This window comes from Microcaecilia unicolor, chromosome 1 (genome assembly GCF_901765095.1).
Source record: "Microcaecilia unicolor chromosome 1, aMicUni1.1, whole genome shotgun sequence".
In the NCBI taxonomy this organism is placed as follows: domain Eukaryota; kingdom Metazoa; phylum Chordata; class Amphibia; order Gymnophiona; family Siphonopidae; genus Microcaecilia; species Microcaecilia unicolor.
Genome location: NC_044031.1, coordinates 121,999,581 through 122,023,042, shown reverse-complemented (window position 1 = coordinate 122,023,042; position 23,462 = coordinate 121,999,581). Strand labels below are relative to the sequence as shown.

Here is a 23,462-nt window from a genome sequence, read left to right as displayed (position 1 = left end):
CCCCCCTTCAATCTCATTTCATGTCCTCTCGTTCTACCGCCTTCCCATCTCCGGAAAAGATTTGTTTTCGGATTAATACCTTTCAAGTATTTGAATGTCTGTATCATATCACTCCTGTTCCTCCTTTCCTCCAGGGTATACATGTTCAGGTCAGCAAGTCTCTGCTCATACGTCTTGGAACGCAAATCCCATACCATTCTCGTAGCTTTTCTCTACACCGCTTCCATTTTTTTTAACATCCTTCGCAAGGTACGGCCTCCAAAACTGAACACAATACTCCAGGTGGGGCCTGACCAACGACTTGTTCAGGGGCATCAACACTTCCTTTCTTCTGCTGATCACACCTCTCTCTATACAGCCTAGCAACCTTCTCGCTACAGCCACTGCCTTGTCACACTGTTCTGTTGCCTTCAGATCCTCGGATACTATCACTCCAAGATCCCTCTCCCCCTCAGTACCTATCAGACTCTCACCGCCTAACACATAAGTCTCTTGTGGGTTTCTACACATAATTGTGTTTTTTCTGCATTAAGTTTTAGTTGGAATGCATCTGCCCAGGTGTGCATTATTTGGAGGCTTTGGTTGATCTCGTTGGTGATTTAATTTAGATTATGTTAGAACGGGATGTAAATTGTGACGTCATCTGCATATATGTAGGGGTTGAGGTTTTGATTGGCTAGAAGTTTGGCTAAAGGTATCATCATTAGGTTGAATAAAGTTGGTGAGAGGGTGGGGGATCCTTGGGGTACTCCACATTCAGGTGTCCATGGGAGTGATCTGTCCAAGTTCATTGCTACTTGGTATGATCTTGTGGTCAGGAATCCTTTGAACCATTTGAGAACTGTGCCTCTTACTCCAAAGTAGAAGTATTTCATGATTAACCATGTCAAAGGCGCTGGACATGTTGAAGTGTAGGAGGAGTATGTTGTTACCAGTTGCAATTGCTTGTTTAAATGAGTTCATTGCGGAAATCTATCCACCTAACTAGCTGTCATTTCAAAGAAAAAGGTTTGAGAGCAGAAGCAACTGGGGTCCGAAGACATTTTCATAACATGACTGCTAAGGTACAAGCTAGAGATCAGTGTTGAGAAAGTTGAAGAGCACTAGCAAGTATTATTATGGACAACCTTTTCCTGATGGGGAAGATGAATATAGTTTTGACAGTATGATTTACACTGCATTAAATTTCCCACAAATTCATACTGGATCAGGTGGTCAGAAATCCAGGACTGTCCCAAAATCTCCAGCCTGGATCTGGGTAACTTATCATCTCTGAACTAGTGCTTTATTAATGGCCAAGACCCCATTACATCCTTCCTATAACAATTCAGCAGTACCTATGGTAAAATTATGTATAATCATACCTGATAATTTTCTTTCCATTAATCATAGCTGATCAATCCATAGACTGGTGGGTTGTGTCCATCTACCAGCAGGTGGAGATAGAGAGCAAACTTTTGCCTCCCTATATGTGGTCATGTGCTGCCGGAAACTCCTCAGTATGTCGATATCAAAGCTCCATCCGCAGGACTCAGCACTTAGAGAATTACACCCACGAAGGGACACTCTGCCCAGCTCACCACCGCCGAAACGGGGGAGGGGAATTAACCCAGCTCATCCCCACACAAGTGGGGGAGGGGAATCCGTCCAGCTCATCCCCGCGGAGCGGGGGAGGGACACCACACCCGCCGATGCGGGGGGATCTGGCTTATCCTGCAACCGCAACCGCTGGAGAAGCTGACTGACCCTAACACCGCCGAAGCGGGAGGGGTACAAAGCTGCCGCACGAAGCGGGAGGGAGTGCCGGCAGAATTTAAATCTCAATCCAGCCCCGTAAAACGGAGGGGAGAGGAATGCAGCAGCTCACTGTAATACAATCTCGTCTCAACTCTTGAAGAATCCAAGTGAAGGAAGAACTTGAACACGAAGTCTTTCTGAAGTAACTGAAGACTAAACTTGAACCTGAAATGCAACCAGAATAAAAACAGTACAGATATCTGGGAGGGGCTATGGATTGATCAGCTATGATTAATGGAAAGAAAATTATCAGGTATGATTATACATAATTTTACCTTCCATATCATCAAGCTGATCAATCCATAGACTGGTGGGATGTACCGAAGCAGTACTCACCCAGGGCGGGACATAGAAATCCCTGACCTCAACACTGAAGCTCCAAACCGGGCCTCCGCCCGTGCAGCCACAGTCAACCGGTAATGCTTGGAGAATGTATGAGCCGAAGCCCAAGTTGCCGCCTTGCATATCTCTTCCAAGGAGACGGATCCGGCCTCTGCCATCGAGGCCGCCTGAGCTCTTGTGGAGTGAGCCTTCAGCTGGATAGGCGGCACCTTCCCCGCGGCCACATAAGCCGCTGCAATGGCTTCCTTGACCCATCTTGCCACTGTAGGCTTAGCAGCCTGCAGACCCTTACGAGGACCTGCAAACAGGACAAACAGATGATCCGATTTCTGGAAATCATTGGTCACTTCCAAGTATCTGATGATGACTCGTCTCACATCCAGATATTTAAGAGCAGAGTACTCCTCTGGGTAGTCCTCCCTACGAAAGGAAGGGAGACAGAGCTGCTGATTCACATGGAAGCGAGAAACAATCTTGGGCAGAAAGGAAGGCACTGTGCGAATAGTCACTCCTGCCTCAGTGAACTGCAGAAAAGGCTCTCGACATGAGAGCGCCTGGAGCTCGGAAACTCTTCTGGCTGAAGTGATAGCCACCAAAAAGACTGCTTTCAACGTCAGGTCTTTCAGAGATGCCCTCGAGAAGGGTTCAAAAGGCGGCTTCTGCAATGCTCTTAGCACCAGGTTGAGATTCCACGCAGGCACCACTGAGTGCAGAGGAGGGCGCAGGTGATTAACTCCCTTGAGAAAGCGCACCACATCTGGCTGTGAAGCCAGGGAAGCACCCTTCAGGAGGCCCCTGAAGCAAGCCAGAGCCGCTACCTGGACTTTAAGGGAACTGAGCGACAGGCCTTTCTCCAGACCTTCTTGCAGGAACGCCAACACTGAAGAAATTGGAGCAGTGAAGGGAGAAAGAGAGCCTGCTTCACACCACGCTGCAAAGATACGCCAAACCCTGGCGTAAGCAGTAGAAGTAGAGCGCTTCCTCGCTCTCAGCATAGTGGCGATGACCTTGTCTGAGAAGCCCTTCTTCCTCAGACGCTGCCGCTCAATAGCCAGGCCGTAAGACCAAAGGGGGAGGGATCCTCCATCACCACGGGACCCTGATGTAACAGGCCCTGTTCCACTGGCAGTCGCAGAGGATCGTCCACTGAGAGCCTGATCAATCCGGACCCACCAGGATTACCCTGCCGGGATGCTTTGCCACCCGGTCTAGCACCCTGCCCACCATGGGCCAGGGCGGGAACACATAGAGGAGCTCTTGTGTCGGCCACTGTTGGAGAAGAGCATCTACTCCCAGGGATCGAGGGTCCCGTCCTCTGCTGAAGAAGCGCGGCACTTGGCAATTGGCCGATGACGCCATCAGATCTAGGCTCGGCTGGCCCCAGCGCTTCGTGATGTCCAAGAACGCCTGAGCAGATAGCTGCCACTCTCCGGGCTCCAAGGTATGGCGACTGAGAAAGTCCGCCTTGACATTCATGACTCCGGCAATGTGGGCTGCTGAAAGCTGCTCCAGGTTCACTTCCGCCCACTGGCAAAAATACATAGCCTCCTTGGCTAGAGGGGCGCTCTTGGTACCTCCCTGGCGGTTGACATAGGCCACAGCCGTGGCATTGTCCGACAGGACCCGTACAGGCTTCCACACCAGTACCGGGATGAACTCCAAAAGCGCCAACCGAATGGCTCTGAGTTCCAGGAGGTTGATAGACCACTTTGCCTCTGCAGGAGACCAGAGCCCCTGCGCTGTCCTTCCCAAGCAGTGGGCTCCCCAGCCCGACAAAGAGGCGTCCGTCGTGACGACAATCCACTCTGGGGTCACCAGAGGCATTCCCGCAGACAATTTGTCTGTCTGCAGCCACCAGCTCAGCGCCTTGCGCACTGCTGGGTCCAAGGGAAGTCGCACAGCATAATCCTCCGACATCGGAGTCCAGCGCTGCAGCAAGGAGTGTTGAAGTGGTCTCATATGAGCCCTGGCCCAGGGCACTACTTCCATCGTGGCCGTCATAGAGCCCAACAGCTGCACATAGTCCCAAGCCCGAAGAGGAGAGGCTCCCAGGAACTGGTCCACCTGAGCCTGAAGTTTGACAATCCGATTGTCTGGCAGGAACACTCTGCCCACTTGGGTGTCGAATCGAACTCCCAGGTACTCCAGGGACTGAGTCGGGCGCAGCTGGCTCTTCTCCCAGTTGATGATCCATCCCAGGGAGCTCAAAAGAGCAACTACCCGGTCCACAGCTTTGCCGCACTCTGCATAAGAGGGGGCTCGGATCAACCAGTCGTCCAGATAAGGATGGACTTGTATCCCTTCCTTTCGTAGGAAGGCCACGATGACCACCATTACTTTGGAAAAGGTCCGCGGAGCAGTAGCCAACCCGAATGGGAGGGCTCTGAACTGGAAGTGTCGTCCCAGGACTGCAAAACGCAGGAAGCGTTGATGAGGAGGCCAGATGGGAATATGCAGGTACGCTTCCTTGATGTCCAAGGAAGCCAAGAACTCTCCTGCCTTCACTGCCGCTATAACAGAGCGGAGAGTCTCCATGCGAAAGTGCCGCACTTTCAAGGCCCGATTGACCCCTTTGAGGTCGAGGATAGGCCGGACAGAACCTCCTTTCTTTGGTACCACAAAGTAAATGGAGTAACGTCCCTTGCCAAGCTGACTTTCTGGCACAGGAACGACCGCGCCCAGGCGGATCAGATTGTCCAAGGTCTGCTGCACTGCCACAGCTTTGACCGGAGACTTGCAGGGAGAGAGTACAAACCCGTCTTTTAAGGGTCGGCAGAACTCTAGCTTGTAGCCGTCTCTGATGACTTCCAGCACCCACGCGTCTGAAGTTATTGTGGTCCACTCGCCCAGAAACGAGGACAGCCATCCTCCAATCTGCACTGGGGCGTGGACCAAGGCCCCGTCATTGGGTACGAGACCCTGGGGGAGGACCGGAGGAAGCACCTCCGGGACGGCGGTCTCTGCGAAAGGAATGCTGCTTGGGGGAGAAATTCCTCTTGAAGGAAGAGGGGGCAGAGGAACCCGACTTGCCCGGGCGGTACCGACGGGCTTCCTGCAACCGTCCTCTGGAGGTACCGGGACGAGTACTAGCCCGAGCCCTGACCTCTGGTAATTTCTTGCCCTTAGACGTGCCGAGATCGGTCACGATTTTGTCCAGCTCGACCCCAAAGAGCAGCTTGCCTTTAAAAGGCAATCTAGCCAGGCGGGATTTAGAGGCGTGGTCAGCAGACCAATGTTTCAGCCAAAGCCACCGCCGCGCAGAGATTGTCTGAGCCATGCCTTTAGCTGAGGCCCTCAAGACATCATACAGCAAGTCTGCCAAATAGGCTAAGCCCGATTCCAGGGCCGGCCAATCAGCCCTCAAGGAATGATCCGAGGGGGAAGCCCGCTGCACCATAGTCAGGCACGCCCTGGCCACATAGGAGCCGCAAACTGAGGCCTGCAAACTTAAAGCAGCCGCCTCAAAGGACGACCTTAAGGCCGCCTCCAATCTTCTGTCTTGGGCGTCCTTTAGGGCCGTGCCACCTTCCACCGGCAACGCCGTTTTCTTAGTCACCGCAGTGATTAAAGAATCCACGGTAGGCCACAGATAGGCCTCACGTTCACTCACAGCCAAAGGATAGAGGCGGGACATAGCCCTAGCCACTTTAAGGCTCGCTTCCGGGACATCCCATTGAGCCGAAATTAAGGTGTGCATGGCATCATGCACGTGGAAGGTTCTAGGCGGGCGCTTCGTCCCCAGCATAATGGCAGAGCCAACAGGGGCTGAGGGAGAGACGTCCTCCGGAGAGGAAATCTTCAAAGTGTCCATGGCCTGTAACAACAGGTTGGGCAAATCCTCTGGGCTAAAAAGCCGCGCTGCAGAGGGGTCATCCGCTCCATCCGAGCGGGGATCCGTCTCCTCCAAGGAATCCGCAAAGGACCGTTGGGAGACCTCAGACACGCTGCCCTCATCTACATCGGAGGAGACAAAGTCCTCCAAGGCCTGGGAATCAACCCGAGGGCGTTTACCTCTGGGAACCTCAACCTCTTTACCAGACGAGGGAGCAGGGGCAGCGTTTTGCATGAGGAAAGCCTGATGCAGCAGCAAAACAAACTCGGGGAGAAACCCCCCAGACTGTGTACTTCCGCAGCCTGGGCAACAGCCCTAGACGCACCCTCAACCGGCGCTCGCAAGAGCGGGGGAGAGACATGCTGCGCATCCAAAATGGCGTCCGGCGCGACACTCCGCGAAGGAGCCGCGCGGGAAGAACGGCGCTTAACTTTAGCCGCTTTTGTGCCGTCGCCCAAATTAAGGGCGTTCATGGCATTAATGTCTCCAACCTCAAGGGCGGCCCACGAAGAAGCCGTCCGAGCCGCGTGGCCGGCCAAGATGGCGGAGGCGAGGAGCGGGGGATGGGCGTTTATGGCGGGAAAAACCGCCACGCCGGAGGAAGGACCGGGACATTCATCGGTCACAAAACTGTCACCCAACAAGTGCGAATCAGGCTGTAAGACCCCCGCATCCCCTCTAGAAGCGCTCAAGCAATCCGGGGAGCGACCCTTTGCGCCCTCGCCCTCCGACGCCATATGCCACGAGGAGAAGAATCGGGGAACCCCCTGCCCGCTATAAAAGGTAAAAATTACCTGCTGTCCGCTCCGAGCTGTAACGAACTGGTGTCCCAGTGAGTAGCTGCAATGAACGTTTAAATAAACGTCGAAATAAACGCCTTTAAGGACGTTTAAAATTTTTTTTTTTTTTAACGGAGCCAGCGGGAGGGGGGAGAAAAGGAGGGACCTGGCACCACCAGGTTTGCACTTGCTCAAAAGAGCCCTCAACCCCAGGCACTCAACAAAACCTAAAAATTAGGCTTGGAGGCCTAGCCAGAGCTGCTGCTGTGTGTGACCACCACCTGCTGAGATAGAGAACATACTGGGGAGTTTCCGGCAGCACATGACCACATATAGGGAGGCAAAAGTTTGCTCTCTATCTCCACCTGCTGGTAGATGGACACAACCCACCAGTCTATGGATTGATCAGCTTGATGATATGGAAACCACTCTTATCATCTTGGGCTTCAAACTTCTTCTATCAGAAAGCATCGCTGCCAGCACACAAAGCTCAGTTGATAACCTCCGAGCTTCACAATCACAGCTCTTGAAATGCCTATTTTATGTACAACTGTTACAGAAGATCTCTGTATCTTGAGACCGGAATCTAGTCCTCACTTCACTCAGGAAGTTTTTTTTTTTTTTTGTAAATCCTCTAGAAATAGTGCATCTGAAATTACTAACTTGGAGAATGCATTTCCTAGAAGTTATTACTAAAGCTAGGATAGTTAGAGGCATATTTTCAAAGCACTTAGACTTACAAAGTTACGTAGAAAGGCATTTTCAAGTTGGACTTTGGACGTTTTGCGCTAAATGTCCCAAATCCGAATTAAAAAACAAACAAACACCATTTTTGAAAACGCAAAACGTCTTTTTTTTTTTTTTTGTTCTAAAAATACCGTTAGTAATAAGTTTTTATGCTCTGTGCATTTATCTTTTCAGGCCATTTTTGGAAAAAAAAAAACCCCCAAACCATAGAAAATCAAGCCATTGGGATGTAGGAGGGGGCCAGCATTTTTAGTAGACTAGTCCCCCAGACATCCCAGGAGAGCAATGGGGCACCCTAGGGGGCACTGCTGTGGACTTCATATAAATGCTCCTGGGTACACATTTCACCGTTGCTCCCCTATCTTGTCTGCTGAGCCCTCCAAAACCCACTACCCCCAACTATACACCACTATAATAGTCCTTATGGATGAAGGGGACACCTATACGTGGGTACAGTGGATTTCTGGTGAGTTTTAGAATGTTCACAGTTTCCACCACAAGTGTAACAAGTAGGGGGAAGTGTGGGCCTGGGTCCACCTGTCTACAGGGTACCGCATTGACCACTAAACTACTCCAGGGACTTGCATGCTGCCCTAATAGACCTGGGTATAACATCTGAGGCTGATAATATTTTTATTCACTTTTTTGTGTGTGGGGGGGGGGGGGGGGGGGAGGCCAGTGATCACTGAGGGAGTAAGGTGGGGGTCATCCCTGATTCCCTACAGTGGTCATCTGGTCATTTAGGGCACCTTTCTGTGCCTTATTCATTCTAAAAATCTAGACCAAAACATTGAAGTTTTAGCTCTAGATGTTTTCATTTTTTTCCCTTATGGCTATAAAATGTCCATTAAGATCACCCTTAGCCCGTCCTCATCCCGCACCTGAAATGCCACAACATGCCCCGTTGTGATTTGGACACATTGCAGACGAATTGCATAGATAGACATTTGCAAAACAGGTTTTGAAAATATCGATTTGGACGTTTTAAGAAGAAAAATGTCCAAGTGGTGCTTCATGACACTTTTTAGACATTTTTCTTTTTAAAAAATGAGCCCAGTTGTAACCTATGGAACTTTGTAAGTCTAAGTGCTTTGAAAATTAGCCCCTTGGTGAGCTTCAGTATTGGTAATATAAAAGGCCAATTCCACCCTCACAAAGCTTTCCTTTGAACTCATCCCAAATTTTTAATTAAGGTTAAGAACATAAGAATAACCATATTGGGTGAGTCCAATGGTCCATCTAGCCCAGTATCCTGTTTACAACAGTGGCCAATCCAGGGTCACAAGTAACTGGCAGAAACCCAAATAGTAGCAACATTCCATGATACCAATCCCAGGGCAAGCAGTGGCTTCCCCATGTCTGTCTCAATAGCAGACTATGAACTTTTCCCCTAGGAACTTGTCCAAACCTTTTTTAATCCAGATATGCTAACCGCTGTTACTAAATCCTCTGGCAAAGAGTTCCAGAGCTATTCGTTCAGTGAAAAAATATTTCCTATTTGTCTTAAAAGTATTTCCATGTAACTTTATTGAGTGTTCCCTAGTCTTTGTACTTTTTGAAAGAGTAAAAAAATTGATCCACTTCTCCATGTTCTACACTACTCAGAATTCTGTAGACCTCAATTGTATCTCCCCTCAGCCATCTCTTTTCCAAGCTGAACAGCCCTAATCTCTAGTCTTTCCTCATATGAGAGGAGCTCCATCCACTTTATCATTTTGGTCGCTCTTCTTTGAACCTTTTCTAATTCCACTATATATATTTTTTTAGATACAGCGACCAGAACTGAATGCAGTATTCAAGGTGAGGTTGCACCATAGAGCGAAACAGAGGCATTATAGTACTCTTGGTCTTATTTACCATCCTTTTCCTAATAATTCCTAGCATGCACACTGGAGAGAAATTTTCAGCATATTGTCTACAATAACACCTAGAACTTTTTCTTGGGTGCTGACTCCCAAGGTGGACCCTAGCATCAGGTAACTATGATTTGGATTACCCTTCCCAATGTGCATCACTTTGCATTTGTCCACATTAAATTTCATCTCCCATTTGGATACCCAGTCTTCCAATTTCCTAAGGTCTTCCTGCAATTTTTTAACAGTCTACATGTGTTTTAACAACCTTGAATACTAATCACCTTACTTGTTCTGATTTCCAGATCATTTATAAATATTATTATTATATTATTTGAATTTTGCTCACACCTTTTTCAGTAGTAGCTCGAGGTGAGTTACATTCAGGTAGACTGGATATTTCTCTGTCCCAGGAGGGCTCACAATCTAAGTTTGTACCTGAGGCAATGGAGGGTTAAGTGACTTGCCCAAGATCACAGGGAGCAGCAGAGGAATTTGAACCAACCACCTGTGGATTTCAAGACCAGTGCTCTAACCACTAGGCCAAATAGCACCGGTCCCAGTACCAGTGGCGTAGCTACGAGGGGCCTGAGGGGGGCCTGGGCCCCCGTAGATTCCAGTCTGGACCCCCCTCCCGGCAAACCTGCCCCCGCCTACCTTCACTTTTGCTGGCGGGGGACCCCACTCGCCGCCAGCCGACGTCCTCTCCATCCTGCTCCTGCTGTTGCATGCATTGCTGACGTCCTGCACGTTGTATGTGCGACGTCAGACTCAGAGAACAGAACTCTGTTTTTTGAGTCTGACGTCCTGCACATACAACGTGCAGGACATCAGCAATGCATGCAACAAGAACAGGACAGAGAGGACGTCGGCTGGTGGAGAGTGGAGTCCCCCGCCAGCAAAAGTGAAGGTAGGCGGCTGAGGGGGAGGGTTCGCGGCGGGAGGGGGGTCGGAAAAGACATGGGGGGGGCGGCAATGGCGGCGGGGGGGGGGGGCGGTGCCGGGGGAGGGCTAAAATGTGCCCCCTCCCCTCGGGCCTTGGACCCCCCTCCCACGGAAGTCTGGCTACGTCCCTGCCCAGTACAGATCCCTGCGGCACTCCGCTATTCACTCTCCTCCACTGACAGAAATGGCCATTTAACCCTACCCTCTGTTTTCATTCATTTCCACCTGAATTAAATAACAGTGCTTACAACCTTCTCTTCAAGGCCTCATTCAAATACTCAGAAGGCCCTTCATACTCTGGATTGTAAATGGACTCTTGCCCTGCTACTTAGAAAGAATTAAATTATTGAGGAAGTCAATTCAACTATTTGTTTCCTTTGCTCTAAAAAGTAATAGTAGGCCAGTTACAAAACGAACCCTAGCAAACTGGCTTGCCTCTTGTATACAATTCTGCTATGACAAGCAGATATTCCTCTCAGCTCTAAGGTCACGTCATAGTAACATAGTAGATGACAGCAGATAAAGACCTGTATGGTCCATCCAGTATGTCCACATAAACTCATTACATATGGTATGAATTCAAACATTATGTGTATATCTGATCATGATTTATCCTTGCCATTTTTAGGGCACAGACCATAGAAGTCTGCCCGGCACTGGCCCCATTCCAACATTTCTGAAGCTGTTGTCAAAGCCCCTGAATAGCTCCACTCCAGCCCATCCAAATCAGCCTCAATCAGGGCACAGACCGTAGAAGTCTGCCCAGCACTGGCTTTCCTACCTCAATCTCATCAGATTTGCAATCACAGTAGCCCTCCTAAACTCTGCCTTATTGGACACCATCTGCAGGCTGCTACTTGGTCTTTTTGTCCCTTTACTACATGCTATTATTTGGACCAGACTTCAGCACAAGATAGTGCTTTTAATCAAGCAGTACTAGCCAGTTGATCCTTGGCAACTGCCAATGTTCACACTCTACTGTGTGAATGTTCCAAAGACTTAAAGATAATTCAATGCAAAGCAGCCCTAAGCCTGGGAGTCACCTGCTTGTGTGCTTAATTTAATCTTCCTCCTTGATAGAAAAAAAACAATGTTGTTCACCTGTAATGGCTGTTTGCTGTGGACAACAAGATTGATAAGGCACACAATCTTACCCAACTTCTCCAGAGCTGTTCCACTGTTTTGAGCTTTGGAACCAGCTGAGGACACTGGACACAGGAAAGGCTGTGAATGGGTGCTCACATCTTTTACACTAAAGTTATGAGCTCTGAGAGAACAATTCCATGCTGTCAGATGAGGTCATCTACTTGTATGCCTTATCAATCCTGCTGTCTGTGAAAACATCTAACTGCTAGGTTTCACCCTGTCAAGGCTTTTATGCTGTAGAAGGTGGAATGGCTTATCCCATACAAATACATTGGGCCATTTTTTGCAGGGACTAGTTCTCTGGAACTCTGGTCCCATTGGTCCATTTTCATTGATGCCTGTTCCGCAAAATTTTCAGAGAGTTATTTTGCCCCCAGACAGAGAAGTCTATGTAGACCCCTTGTGCATAACGTCTTTCCGGGTCCTCCACACTAACCGAGTAGGCATTGCCAACGTTGGGTTACACACCCTTTTTGGCTCTCCCTCTGGTGACACCTGCACGGGATGATGACACCGAAACAGAGTGAACCCCGGGGTTAGCCCCCAAAGTTTACACAACCGCTTGGACGCGCATGCGCCACAGCACAGCACGCGATCCGTTGCCTAATCCTTCCTTGCGCCGGTGGGCCTTCGGGATTTAAGCTAGAGGTGGGAGGGCGTGCGCGTGCCACAGGCCCCGGCAGCCAGTCTACGCGGTTAGTGAAAACTAAACCAAAATAATAATAATGTCTTCAATGCTTTCTTAGCGAGCTAGCAGCAACCGCAACTCAGGTTCTCACTTTACGTGCCTAAGGTCCGAGGGAAGAGCGGTTGTGACCCCCCCCCCTTCCCCGCAGTCGGCATTGGGGCCTCTTGGCGACATAGTAGGCGGTCGGACTGCCGGGCAGACACCTAGGGAGCCCACATATAAATGAAACTACAATGTACACGCAAAGCCCGACTGAACACGCAGTGCTTATTATTTGCTCTCTCTCATTACCATGAGAGAACAGGTACCTCACACCTGTCTGCCAGAAAACCGACAAGCGGGGTGGGCACAGAACCATTCTGCACTTCCCAGTTTACTACAATCCCTAGTTGCTCCGCTTCCCTATCCAAGGATGTAGGTTGGTCCTGCAGGGGAGCAAGAAATATTGATGTAGTCTTCTAGGATGTGGCTGTGCATGTGGATGAGATGGGCGGCGCTTGCGTAGCCACTTAGCTACAGCTAACCACCCAATGCAGTAAAAGCACAAGGATCCTAATGGAAACCAGTACAACACAATGCAGCACTAAGGAAGCACCCGGTTTGAATATGAGAGCAATGTGAGAAAGCAAATAATGGTTCAGAATTCAAACACGCATCTAGTATTGGTTTGAAGGAGAACAAAACGCCAGCAGCCATGCAGACGGCACGCTGTGGTATCTCTTTGATGCTTTGTGTCTTTGGAGTCTTTTGCCTGGTTTATAGCCCTAGCTTGCACACACAAGCAGGTAAGTTCCTATCTACAGGGCAACACGAAATGACATCTGCATGCTTGATTTCTAGTTAAAGTCGGTCATTTTGCTGATCCATAGTGCATGCTTTCATTTACGCTATTAAGATACATTTCAGTAGCTCCAGAAAAACATCTCTTGTTTATAGCAAACCGATAGCACACTCATCTTTGTAAGCAATCAACAAACCATGTAAAAAAATGGAGAGCGTCTGATGTATGAGACAAGGATGTTTTTGCAGCATGTTCTCAGCATTTTGCACTGTAATGGCCCCACTTGGTCATAAACCTTAACGATGCGCTGCTGCTTTGTCTTTCGTGGCTTTTCCGCAGTTTGACTGTGTAAAGATTCTTTGCAGTGGAATAATTCGCTTTCTTTTTCCTCTGGAGGCGATGCCTCGCCGAGGGAGAAACATCGAAAGCACGAAAGCAGGTTTATGGACAAGGAAACCACTGTACCCTTCCGTCTCTTGTACCGCAAAGAGGACGATCAGCAGACGGCCCATAACACACTGGATACCCGGATCCGGAGCAGCGCTGTTCTCGGCCAGGTAGTGGGACGGCCTCTTACTCCCTTTCTCGCTGGGGCTGGGGACAAGCTGGATCTCGCCTGCTCTTTGAGATGTTAGGCATAGAAATCTGATGTGTTCCTCAAACAAAGATTGCTGGTTGAATGCTGATTGAAATCTGTTCTCTAACTCACTCATACCAAGTATCTCCAAAAAGAGGGCGGCCACATTTTCTCCACCTCCATCCCCCTCCAGCTGCTTTCTGGTGAATTCCACAGAGTGCAAATGCAGCAGTTTTTACAGGTGCTGATCTGGTAACTAAGGAACAGTTGAGCAACTTATTTCAGAATAGTCTGTAATAGCTCTGATGGTCTAGCTCTACCTGTATAGTCTTGTGCATTTGGGCTAACACTTGCTCATTAACTTTAGCTGTGCAGGCAGGACTCAGGAGAGGCTCCCTCTGAACAGAGAAGAATGAAGGCAGATAAAGACCATATGGCCTATCTAGTCCACTCATTCATGCCATCTATTATCTCTCCTTTTCCATTAGAGATCCTATGCACTTGTCCCAAGCAGTGGTGTAGCCAACGGAGGCCTCCCTCCAAAATTGCGGCAGCCAATACATGGCTGGTGATGATGCTCAAGCCCCAACAGCACGAGCAGGGCTCTGGTGGTGAAACTTCTGCTGGTGGGACTTAAGTATTCCTGCCAGCAAAGGTATGATCCAGGGAAGGATGCAGCAACAGCAGCAGTGGGGTGGGGTGGGGGACTGAGAGGATGTGGGATACAAATGCAACAAATAAATAAATGCCCCCCCACCCAAAAGACCACATTTGGGCTCCATCCAAAATCAACTTCTGGCTATGTCCCTGGTTCCAAATGTGCTTGAATTCAGATATAGTCTTTGTCTCCACCAGCTCCACTGGGAGGCTGTTCACCAAATTCACCGCCCTTTCTGTGAAGAAGTATTTCCTCAGGTTACTCCATAGGAGCCAACATTTCAAAATGAGTGGGGGTGTTAATCGCAATGGAAATTAGCACTTCCTGGACACAGTCGAGAAGTGTTCTCAATATTGGGTGTGCTCAAGCACTCATAGCACCCACAGAGCTGGCTCATATAAGCCTGTCCCCTTTCACTTTCATCCTATGCCCCCTCATTCCAGAGCTCCCTTTCAATTGAAAGAGACCTCCTGTGCATTTTATGCCATGGAGGTATTTAAATTTCTGTATCATATTTTCTCTCTTCCACCTTTCTTCCAAATTATACATATTGAGATCTTTAAGTCTCTTCTCATAGACTTTATGATGAAGACCACTGATCATTTTAGTAACCGCCCTCTAGACCAACTCTATCCTGTTTATATTTTTTTGAAGGTGCGGCCTCCAGAATTGTACACAATATTCTATTCTAAATGAGGTTTCACCAGGGACTTATACAGAGGCATTATCACTTTTTTTTTCTGGTGGCCATTCCTCTCACTATTTATTTTATTTATTATGACATTTCTACTCCACATTTTCCCAAGAAATCTCAGGGTCAATGTGGCTTACATAGCAAATTAACAAGAAGCATTACAAGACAATTAATATTAATACAAGAATCGGAACATGCTAACTGAACATACTAGCTGAACATAGATCTATAGAAGTGGTGTTTAAGTAGACTCTTAAATGACATATAATCAACTGATGTCTGATATACTTGGGTAATGAGTTCCAGAGTTTGGTACTTTGGTAAGAAAAATTAGTTTTGTAGGTTAAGTTTTTACAACTTGGGAAATGTAATATGAGATATTCTCTAGATGATGAGGTAGCATTTCATGGGGATAACTTAATGAGATCTATCATATAAGATGGTAAGATACCACAAAGAATCTGATGAACAAGAAGACAGAGCTTAAATGAAATTCTTTTGTTAATAGGTAACCCTAGATCCTTAAGAACAGGAGATTTTTTTAACGTAACGCGGCAAACTATATATAAGGCAGGCAGTCGTGTTTTGTGCAGTTTGTAGTTTTCTTAGGAGACTCCGCTTAATACCTGCATAAATTGAATTGCAATAGTCAAATTTGGTTAAGACTAACAACTGAACTAAAGTGCAAAAGACTGATCTTGAAAAGAATGGTCTTAATCTTTTAAATTTCCACAATGAATTAAAGACATTTGAGACTACTTTAGAAATTTGGCAATCAAAAGAATGAAACTGATCAATTATGATCCCCAAGATTTTCATTGTTGAATCCAAAGAATAAGTAAAATTATCAGTCTTAAAATTTGAGATGGTTATTGGGTGATAATAACACTGATAGTAATACTAATTTGACTATTTTTCGGGTTCAGAGTTAAGTAGGGAATATACCCTGAGATAACATTTAAGTTAGACTTGAATATAGGTGATCAATTAAAATCTTAGGGGCTGGTTTCAAGAGATAATTAGGACAGGAGTCGAGCAAGCATTGTGATTTTGTATATTTGTGAAGGAAATGATTGATTCAGTCTGTTGTGATAGGTTGAAATGTCAACCAAATTCTATTCATAAATTAGCAAAAGGGTGATTTTTACTCATTTATGAATATTGGTTGAATTTAGTAGTTTAAATGTTTGTAAATTAAGGAATTGCTGTTGGCCACCTTAACATCATCACATATGAGCACACACAAGTCCCACTCCTCTTTCATGCACAGAAGTTCTTCACCCCCCTAAACTGTATGGCTTCTTCGGGTTTTGCATCTCAAATACAGACTAAGAAGGCTTTCCTGAAATAAGTTATTCAACTCTTCCTTAGCAGTTCAGCGTTTTTAAAAAGTGCTGCATTTACACTCTATGGAATTCACCAGAAAGTAAGGAGCTGGAAGGGGGTGGGGTGAAGAAAATGAACACCTCCCATAGTCCCTTCTAGGGACTCTCCCCTTCATGATCCTTTTCCAGATGGCAGTTCCTTTACCCACCACTCTCCTAAATGGCTTATGGGCCTAGATGACAGGTTCTCCTCTATGATACCTTCTCAGATGATGGCCCCTTCCTATGCTCTCTTCAGATCTCATTTCACCTCATCTGTCTGGTCTTGGGTCCAGTGGAAATATTTAGGTAGTGGCAACAATTAAAAAAAAAACATTACAGGCCCTGTTCTGATTTTTTTCCCTCCTTTTTTTTTCAACTGCTGCTGCATGAAGATCCCTGCTGTGCACAGGTCCAACCATATAAGGAGAGCGAGGGCTGGAGAGAACCCAGCTAAAGATTATAAAAGGGTGGAGAGAACAGGACCAGTCCCCCAAGAAGGGGCAAGATTGGGGAAAACATCACTTGGGAAGGGGCTTCCTTCCATCTTGGAAGTGACCAAGGGTGGGGTATAATAGAGAGGAGAAAGGGGAGAGGGTAAGCCAGGAAGGAGCTGTGAGGGAGAGATTAAGAATCCATCACTTGGAACTAGGGGAGAGACATTGGTGGTACTTTTAGAAATAACCCCCTCTTGCACCCATATATGGAGCCACCAGGGCTAACACTGGCCTTGTTTGTTACCATTTCACTATTTTTCCAAATCCTGCTTAGAGACTATGATTATGGCTACTCTGTGTCCTTTATCCCATTCTCCTCCGAGCCTAAAGTAGCCATACCACTGATATTAGTGTTTCTTTTAAATATTTTATCATGGGTTCTATTTCTTGATCAGATCTTAGGATCACAAGAGCATGGACCCTCGGATTTCTGTTGGTACCCAGCTGTTGAGAGGGTGTGGGGGATTGGTATAGTTTTTTTTCCTGACATAGGGAGTTGTATGGATTCCAGAGGTTTACAGGTATTGGTGTGTTTTAATTGGGTTGGGGTGAAAAACATTAAAGAATTTGATGACTAACCTTACCTTTGTTTTGGATAACTCTTGTGTATTTTGGAGATCTTTGGAATTTTGTACATTTTGCAGTGTCTGGTGTTTATCTTTGCTCTATTGAGCCATCAATAAAAATTGTTGATAAATATATGAACATATTTATAGCCTTTTTTCACAATGTAATCAAAGCAGGGGACAACAGTTATGAAGAATGATGTGTTTTTTTTATGCTGTATGCTGCTTAGAGTTCTGTTGAAACTGAGCAACTTGTACATTTAAATGTAAACCACGGCTGCTCTTTGTAGTTTACCTTAGCCTTTCTGGAAGCCAGATTATCATTGGCTTATGTTCTTCTCTCATGGTCCTCCAAATTTCATATGACTGAGCAAATTAGTCTAATTCCTTTCCTAATTTTGTCTTCCTGTGTTTTGTGTCTTTCCCAAACATATTTGAATTCTGTCATGATCATAGGCTGTTCTGGTTATCTAGCACCTTTCTAGTTTTATGATTCCAGAAAATTAAACAAAGAACCAATACAAGAATTTGGAGAGTATTATCATTAGGATTGCACTGATGTTAATCTGCTTATTAGATATTTACCATTGTATTGAATTCTCTCATTTACTTCTACATTTGGTGCACAGAAAGTAGGGCTCAGAATAGCTCTTATATTTCAAAAATACTTTTCTTTTAAACAAGCGTGGAGGGGCATAATCGAACGTGGCGCCCAAGTTTTCCTGAGGGCATCTTCACAGGATGTCCCCGTGAAGGGGCGGGGAAACCCATATTATCTAAACAAGATGGGCGTCCATCTTTCGTTTTGATAATACGGTCGGGAACGCCCAAATCTCAACATTTAGGTCGACCCTAGAGATGGTCATCCCCAGTTTTCAGCGATAATGGAAACTGAAGACGCCTATCTCAAAAACGACCAAATCCAAGTCATTTGGTCTGGGAGGAGCCAGCATTTGTAGTGCACTGGTTCCCCTGACATGCCAGGTCACCAACCGGGCACCCTAGGGGGCACTGCAGTGGACTAACTGATGCACTAACAGAACGGAAAAAGGCATGCAGTGGTCACTAACCACCTCCCACCCTGAAAAAAAACAACTTTATAAACTTTCGTCTTTTCCTTGTCATTAGCAGCAGATGAACACTGAAAACCACAGTGACCCTTGGACAGCTAGCCCCTTCTGCCTTTAGTATTTCTCTATCTCCCAGCAGGTGTGGACGTCGCTTGATCAGCTCCTGGATTTCTGCCTGTGGTGGCTCCTGTGCTTTTCCAGTAGAGTGGGGGTGTTGTGGCTGGTGGTGCCCACTTTAAAGGCATATAGGTTCGCCCTATCCCTGCCTTACCCATTCCCCCTCCTCCCGGAGACCCTCTGTTGCTGCCTGCCTCCAACTTTCCTCACAGCGTTAAAAAAAAAGGGGGGGGGGCGCTTATACAGCGTTGCTATTTCTGAGGCTTTCTCCAGAGATTCTGGTTCGTGCAGCTTGACCGGAGCTCGTTGACTCGGTCTTCTGAGGTGACAGTGGTGCCAAGCTCCTCTGGGGAGGTTCCCGCGGACAGCGTTCTGTGCGGGGTAAGTTTTGGCACAAAGCCGCCATTTTATTTTTATATTTCCGTCCAGTCGGGCGATGGCTGCTGAAGGAGTTAAGCGCTGCTCCCGCTATGGTAAACGCAGGGCTTTGCAGTACATGCTTCTTAGACGCTCGTGCTAGTACGAGCATGGCGAGCGGTGATTCTTCCCACTCGATGGAGCTGGCAGCTGGCACCATTTTGGAAGCGCCGCATGACTCGATCCTCGTGGTTGTGGAGGAGTGTGAGTGCACGGGGACGCCTCGTTTTGAGGCTGCTAGAGGAGCTCCAGCCTCCGCTTCTCCTAATTCGGGGGTGGAGGGCCAGGGTGAGTTTTTCTTCCCTAAGTTTGTGCTACTGATGCATAAGGCCTTCATGTTAAAAAGAGCTCTGCTGCAGGTGTCTGACACTGCGTTGCATTCTGGATTTCTTCCAGGTTTTGATGGCCCAGGGATAGCTGCAGATGTTAATTCTTTCCCCGAGCGTTGGAAGGACGCTAGACGTAGACGGGTAAATTTTCCATCTGAGAGTGGCGCGTATCCCTTCTCCCCGCCCCCCCACCCCATGGTCAGGCTGTGGGGAGTCTGAGGGATCTGGCAGGCCCTCATGGACGGCTGCCAGAGGAGGGTGCCTGTTTGCCACTGGATTTGGATGATCCCAATGCGGTCCGGATTTTCCACCGCGACGAGCTGCCAGCTCTCATTGCTGATGCCTTGCAGGCCCTCTCGATTGATGATCCCGCCGAGGGCGATGCCTCCTCTGTTAATCCTAGGATGGAGAGTACTAAGAAACCTGCTTGGGCTTTTCCTGTGCATGACTCCATACAGGAGCTTATTTCAGCTCAATGGTCTGACCCCGATGGGCCTTTGAAAGTGTCCAGGGCTATAGGTTAGCTTTACCCTCTGAGTGAGGATCACTTGGCCCTTTTTGGGATGCCTAAAGTGGATGCGTTGGTCACGGCTGTGACTAAAAGACCACTCTCCCAGTAGAGAGAAGGGTCGCTTTGAAAGCCATGCAGGACCGGCGGCTAGAATCCGCGCTGAAGTGGTCCTTTGAAATATCGGTCCTTGCCTTAAGGGCGACTATTTGCAGTTCCTAGGCAGCCCGGGCCTGTTTTTCCTGGTTACAAGAGGCGGTGGATCAGCCCGCGGATGGTGCGGGGGTCCCTCACTGAGGCTGCCCTGCGGGGCTGATGCCCTTTATGATCTGGTCAGAGCTTTGGCTAAGCAGATGTCTCTGGCGGTTTCTGCCCGTCGCCTTCTTTGGCTGCGGCATTGAGCGGTTGACATGGCCTCTAAGCAAAGGCTGGTGAGGTTACCCTTTCAGGGCCTTCTGTTATTTGGAGAGGAATTGGAGAAGATTGTTAAAGACCTAGGGGACTCTAAGTCCCAACGATTACCTGAGGATAGGCCGAGGCCTTCTTCCAAAGGTCCTATGTTTCCCTCCTCTTCCAGACCTCGCTTCCGTGAAGCTTGCAGGTATCGCCCGGGGCGCTGTGCTGGATTTTCTACTACTTAACATTTCTAGAGCGCTACAAGGGTTACGCAGCGCTGTACAAATTAACAAATAAGGACAGTCCCTTCTCAACGTGCCCGTTTTCAGCAAAGGAACTCCTTTCGCTCAGACAAACGTTCTGTAGCGGCCGGGCCACGGCCAGGAGTTCAGGGGCGTCCTCCACAATGATGGGGTGCCGGTCCACTCCTCAATTCCTGCAGTAGGAGGACGTCTTTCCCTCTTTCTCGAGGAGTGGACCAAGATTACTTCAGATCAGTGGGTCCTGGACCTGATCAGAGAAGGTTACCGATTGGAATTCGGTGCCCTGGTGAGAGATGTTTTTTGGAGTCCTGATGCAGCACTGCCGTGAAACAGGCGGCGGTAGAGGAGACCTTGCAAGTCTTTCTGCACCTCGGAGTGGTGATCCAGGTGCCTCCCGCCGAACGCGGCTGCGGTCGCTACTCCATTTATTTTGAGGTGCCTCGAAAAGGCGGGTCTTTCAGACCAATCCTTGACTTATGAAGAGTCAACGAGGCCCTAAGAGTGCGTCACTTTCGCATGGAAACCCTGTGCTCCATCATTGCGGCGGTACAGCCAGGAGAGGTTCTCACGTCTCTGGACCTAAAAGAAGCGTATTTGCACATTCCTACTTGGCCTCCGATTTAGCGGTTTCTCCGGTTTGCGGTATTGGGCCAACATTTCCAGTTTCGGGCCTTGCCTTTCGGCCTAGCCACAGCTCCCCGTACCTTTTCCAAGTTAATAGTGGTGGTAGCTTCCTTTCTCAGGCGAGAGGGTATCAGAGTTCCCCTTATTTCGATGACTGGCTCATCAGAGCGGATTCGGCAGACGAAAGCCATCTTGCCACAGCCAGAGTGGTTACAGTCCTGCAGACTCTGGGCTGGGTGGTCAATATACCCAAAGTCACCTGACCCCCTCTCAGTCTCTCGAGTATTTGGGGGTCCAGTTCGACATGGCCTCAGGGTTTGTCTTTCTGCCCGACCACAGGCGATGCAAGCTTCAGAAACAGGTCGTCTGCTCTTGCGGATGCCTCCCCCTCGAGCTTGGGACGTTGTCCAGCTTCTGGGGTCGATGATGGCCACCATGGAGGTGGTTCCCTGGGCGAGAGCTCATATGAGGCCACTGCAGATTGCTCTGCTCCAGCAATGGTCGCCGGTCTCCCAGGAATACCAATACAGACTAATGTGGCTCCCTGCGGCCCGGCACAGTATGGATTGGTGGCTCTCCGACAGGATGCTGCGACAGGGAATGCCGCTCGTGCTTCCTTCTTGGTGCCTGGTGATAACGGATGCCAGCCTTTCGGGCTTGGCATTGAGAGCGATATTCCAGGCTCTTATGGCCTTCCAGACTCTGAAGGGGCTTGCTGTCCGAGTTCTGTCAGACAACATGACAGCGGTGGCCTACATCTATTGTCAGGGCTGCACTCAGTGCAGGGCCCTGGCTACGGAGGCCGCTCAGATTTTCCACTGGGCCGAGCTCCATTTGCATCTGTTGTCCACAGCTCACATAGCAGGTCAGAGCAACATGCAAGCCGATTTTCTCAGGAGGCATCAAATCGACCCGGCAGAATGGGAACTGGCAGAAGAAGTTTTTCTTCAGATTTGTGCCAAATGGGGGATTCCCAGATTGGATCTAATGGAGTCAAGTGCAAACGCCAAAGTCCCTCGCTTTTTCAGCAGAAGGAGAGATCCTTGCTTGGTGGGGTTGGATGCACTGGCTCAACCCTGGCCCTCAGGCCTCCTGTATGTGTTCCCTCCTTGGCCCTTGATAGGGCGAGTCCTCCTGCGGATTTGACTGCACCGGGGGTTGGTGATTCTCATTGATCCGGACTGGCCAAGGCGTCCGTGGTATGCGGATCTCCGTCGGATGATGGTAGAGGCTCCATTTCTTGTACCTCTGGTGCCAAACCTGTTGGTTCAAGGTCTGGTGACTATGGAGGATCCCTGCCGATTTGGTCGTATGGCCTGGCTCTTGAGAGGGCGCAACTGAAAGATAAAGGCTACTCTAACAAGGTCATCTCTACTCTCTTGCAGGCCCCCCAAGCGGTCTACCTCCGCAGCTTATGCTTGGATCTGGCGCAAGTTTGAGGCGTGCTGTGTTTCAAAGACGATCACACCTATGCGGGCTACAGTCTTGCTGGTACTGGACTTTTTGCAGGATGGTTTACAAAAAGGTCGGGCTGACAATTCCCTGCGGGTTCAAGTGGCAGCATTGGCATGCTTTCGAGGGAAAGTCTCGAGCTTATCCCTTGCTGCTCATCTGGACATTGTCCGATTTCTCAGAGGGGCACTTCGGCTCCATCCTCCCGTGCGGTTGCCTTGTCCGGCCTGGAACATGGGGATGGTGTTGAAGGCTCTCCAGCGTTCGCCTTTCGAGCCGCTTAAGCAAGCTTCGGAGAAGGATGTGACTCTCAAGACAGTCTTTTTGGTGGCCATGACATCGGCTAGACACGTATCTGAGCTTCAGGCGCTGTCCTGTCGAGACCCTTTTCTACAATTCTCGGAGTCTGGAGTAACGGTACGTACAGTGCCTTCCTTCCTGCCTAAAGTGGTTTCAGTGTTTCACCTGAACCAGCCCATTTTTCTTCCTTCCTTTTGTAGGGAAGACTTTCTGGATTACTTTGGGCAATTGCATCTTTTGGATGTCTGCAGGGCTCTGTTGCAGTATCTACAGATGTCAAATGACTTCAGGACATCTGATCACCTTTTTGTATTGTTGACAGGTCCTCGACTTGGGTGTCCGGCGTCTAAGGTCACTATAGCCTGTTGGCTCAGGGAACTCATTTTTTCTGCGTATCTTCTTTTAGGACGGTCTCCGCCTGAAGCGTTTAAGGCGCATTCCACGAGGGCGAGTTCCTCCTTGTGGGCTGAAACGGGTGCACTCTCTCTTCAAGAGATCTGTAGTGCGGCTACTTGGGCTTCTCAGCTCTCCTTTGTTTGGCATTACAGGCTGGATGTTGCAGCGAAGCAGTACGCGCATTTTGGAGCGCAAGTGCTTGCTCTCGCAGTGGCCGGTTCCCACCCTAAGAAGGGAGTGCTTTTGTACATCCCATCATTTAATGGATTCATCTGCTGCTGATGACAAGGAAGGAGAAATTAGGTTCTTACCTTGGTAATTTTC

The 23,462-nt window shown here is 48.6% G+C and overlaps 1 protein-coding gene across 2 annotated transcripts in view; it reads left to right on the top strand.

Annotated features, from left to right (window-relative positions):
- Window positions 1–12,716: 12,716 nt before the first annotated feature.
- The window catches only part of ADAM22 (ADAM metallopeptidase domain 22), a 661,757-nt gene continuing 651,011 nt past the window's right edge, over window positions 12,717–23,462 (top strand). For both annotated transcript variants that reach the window (XM_030199706.1, XM_030199712.1), the window contains exons 1-2: window positions 12,717–12,914; window positions 13,307–13,467. In XM_030199706.1, the coding sequence (XP_030055566.1) occupies window positions 12,824–12,914; window positions 13,307–13,467 (252 nt within the window). In that variant the 5' untranslated portion in view covers window positions 12,717–12,823. The remainder of the gene's footprint in view (window positions 12,915–13,306; window positions 13,468–23,462) is intronic.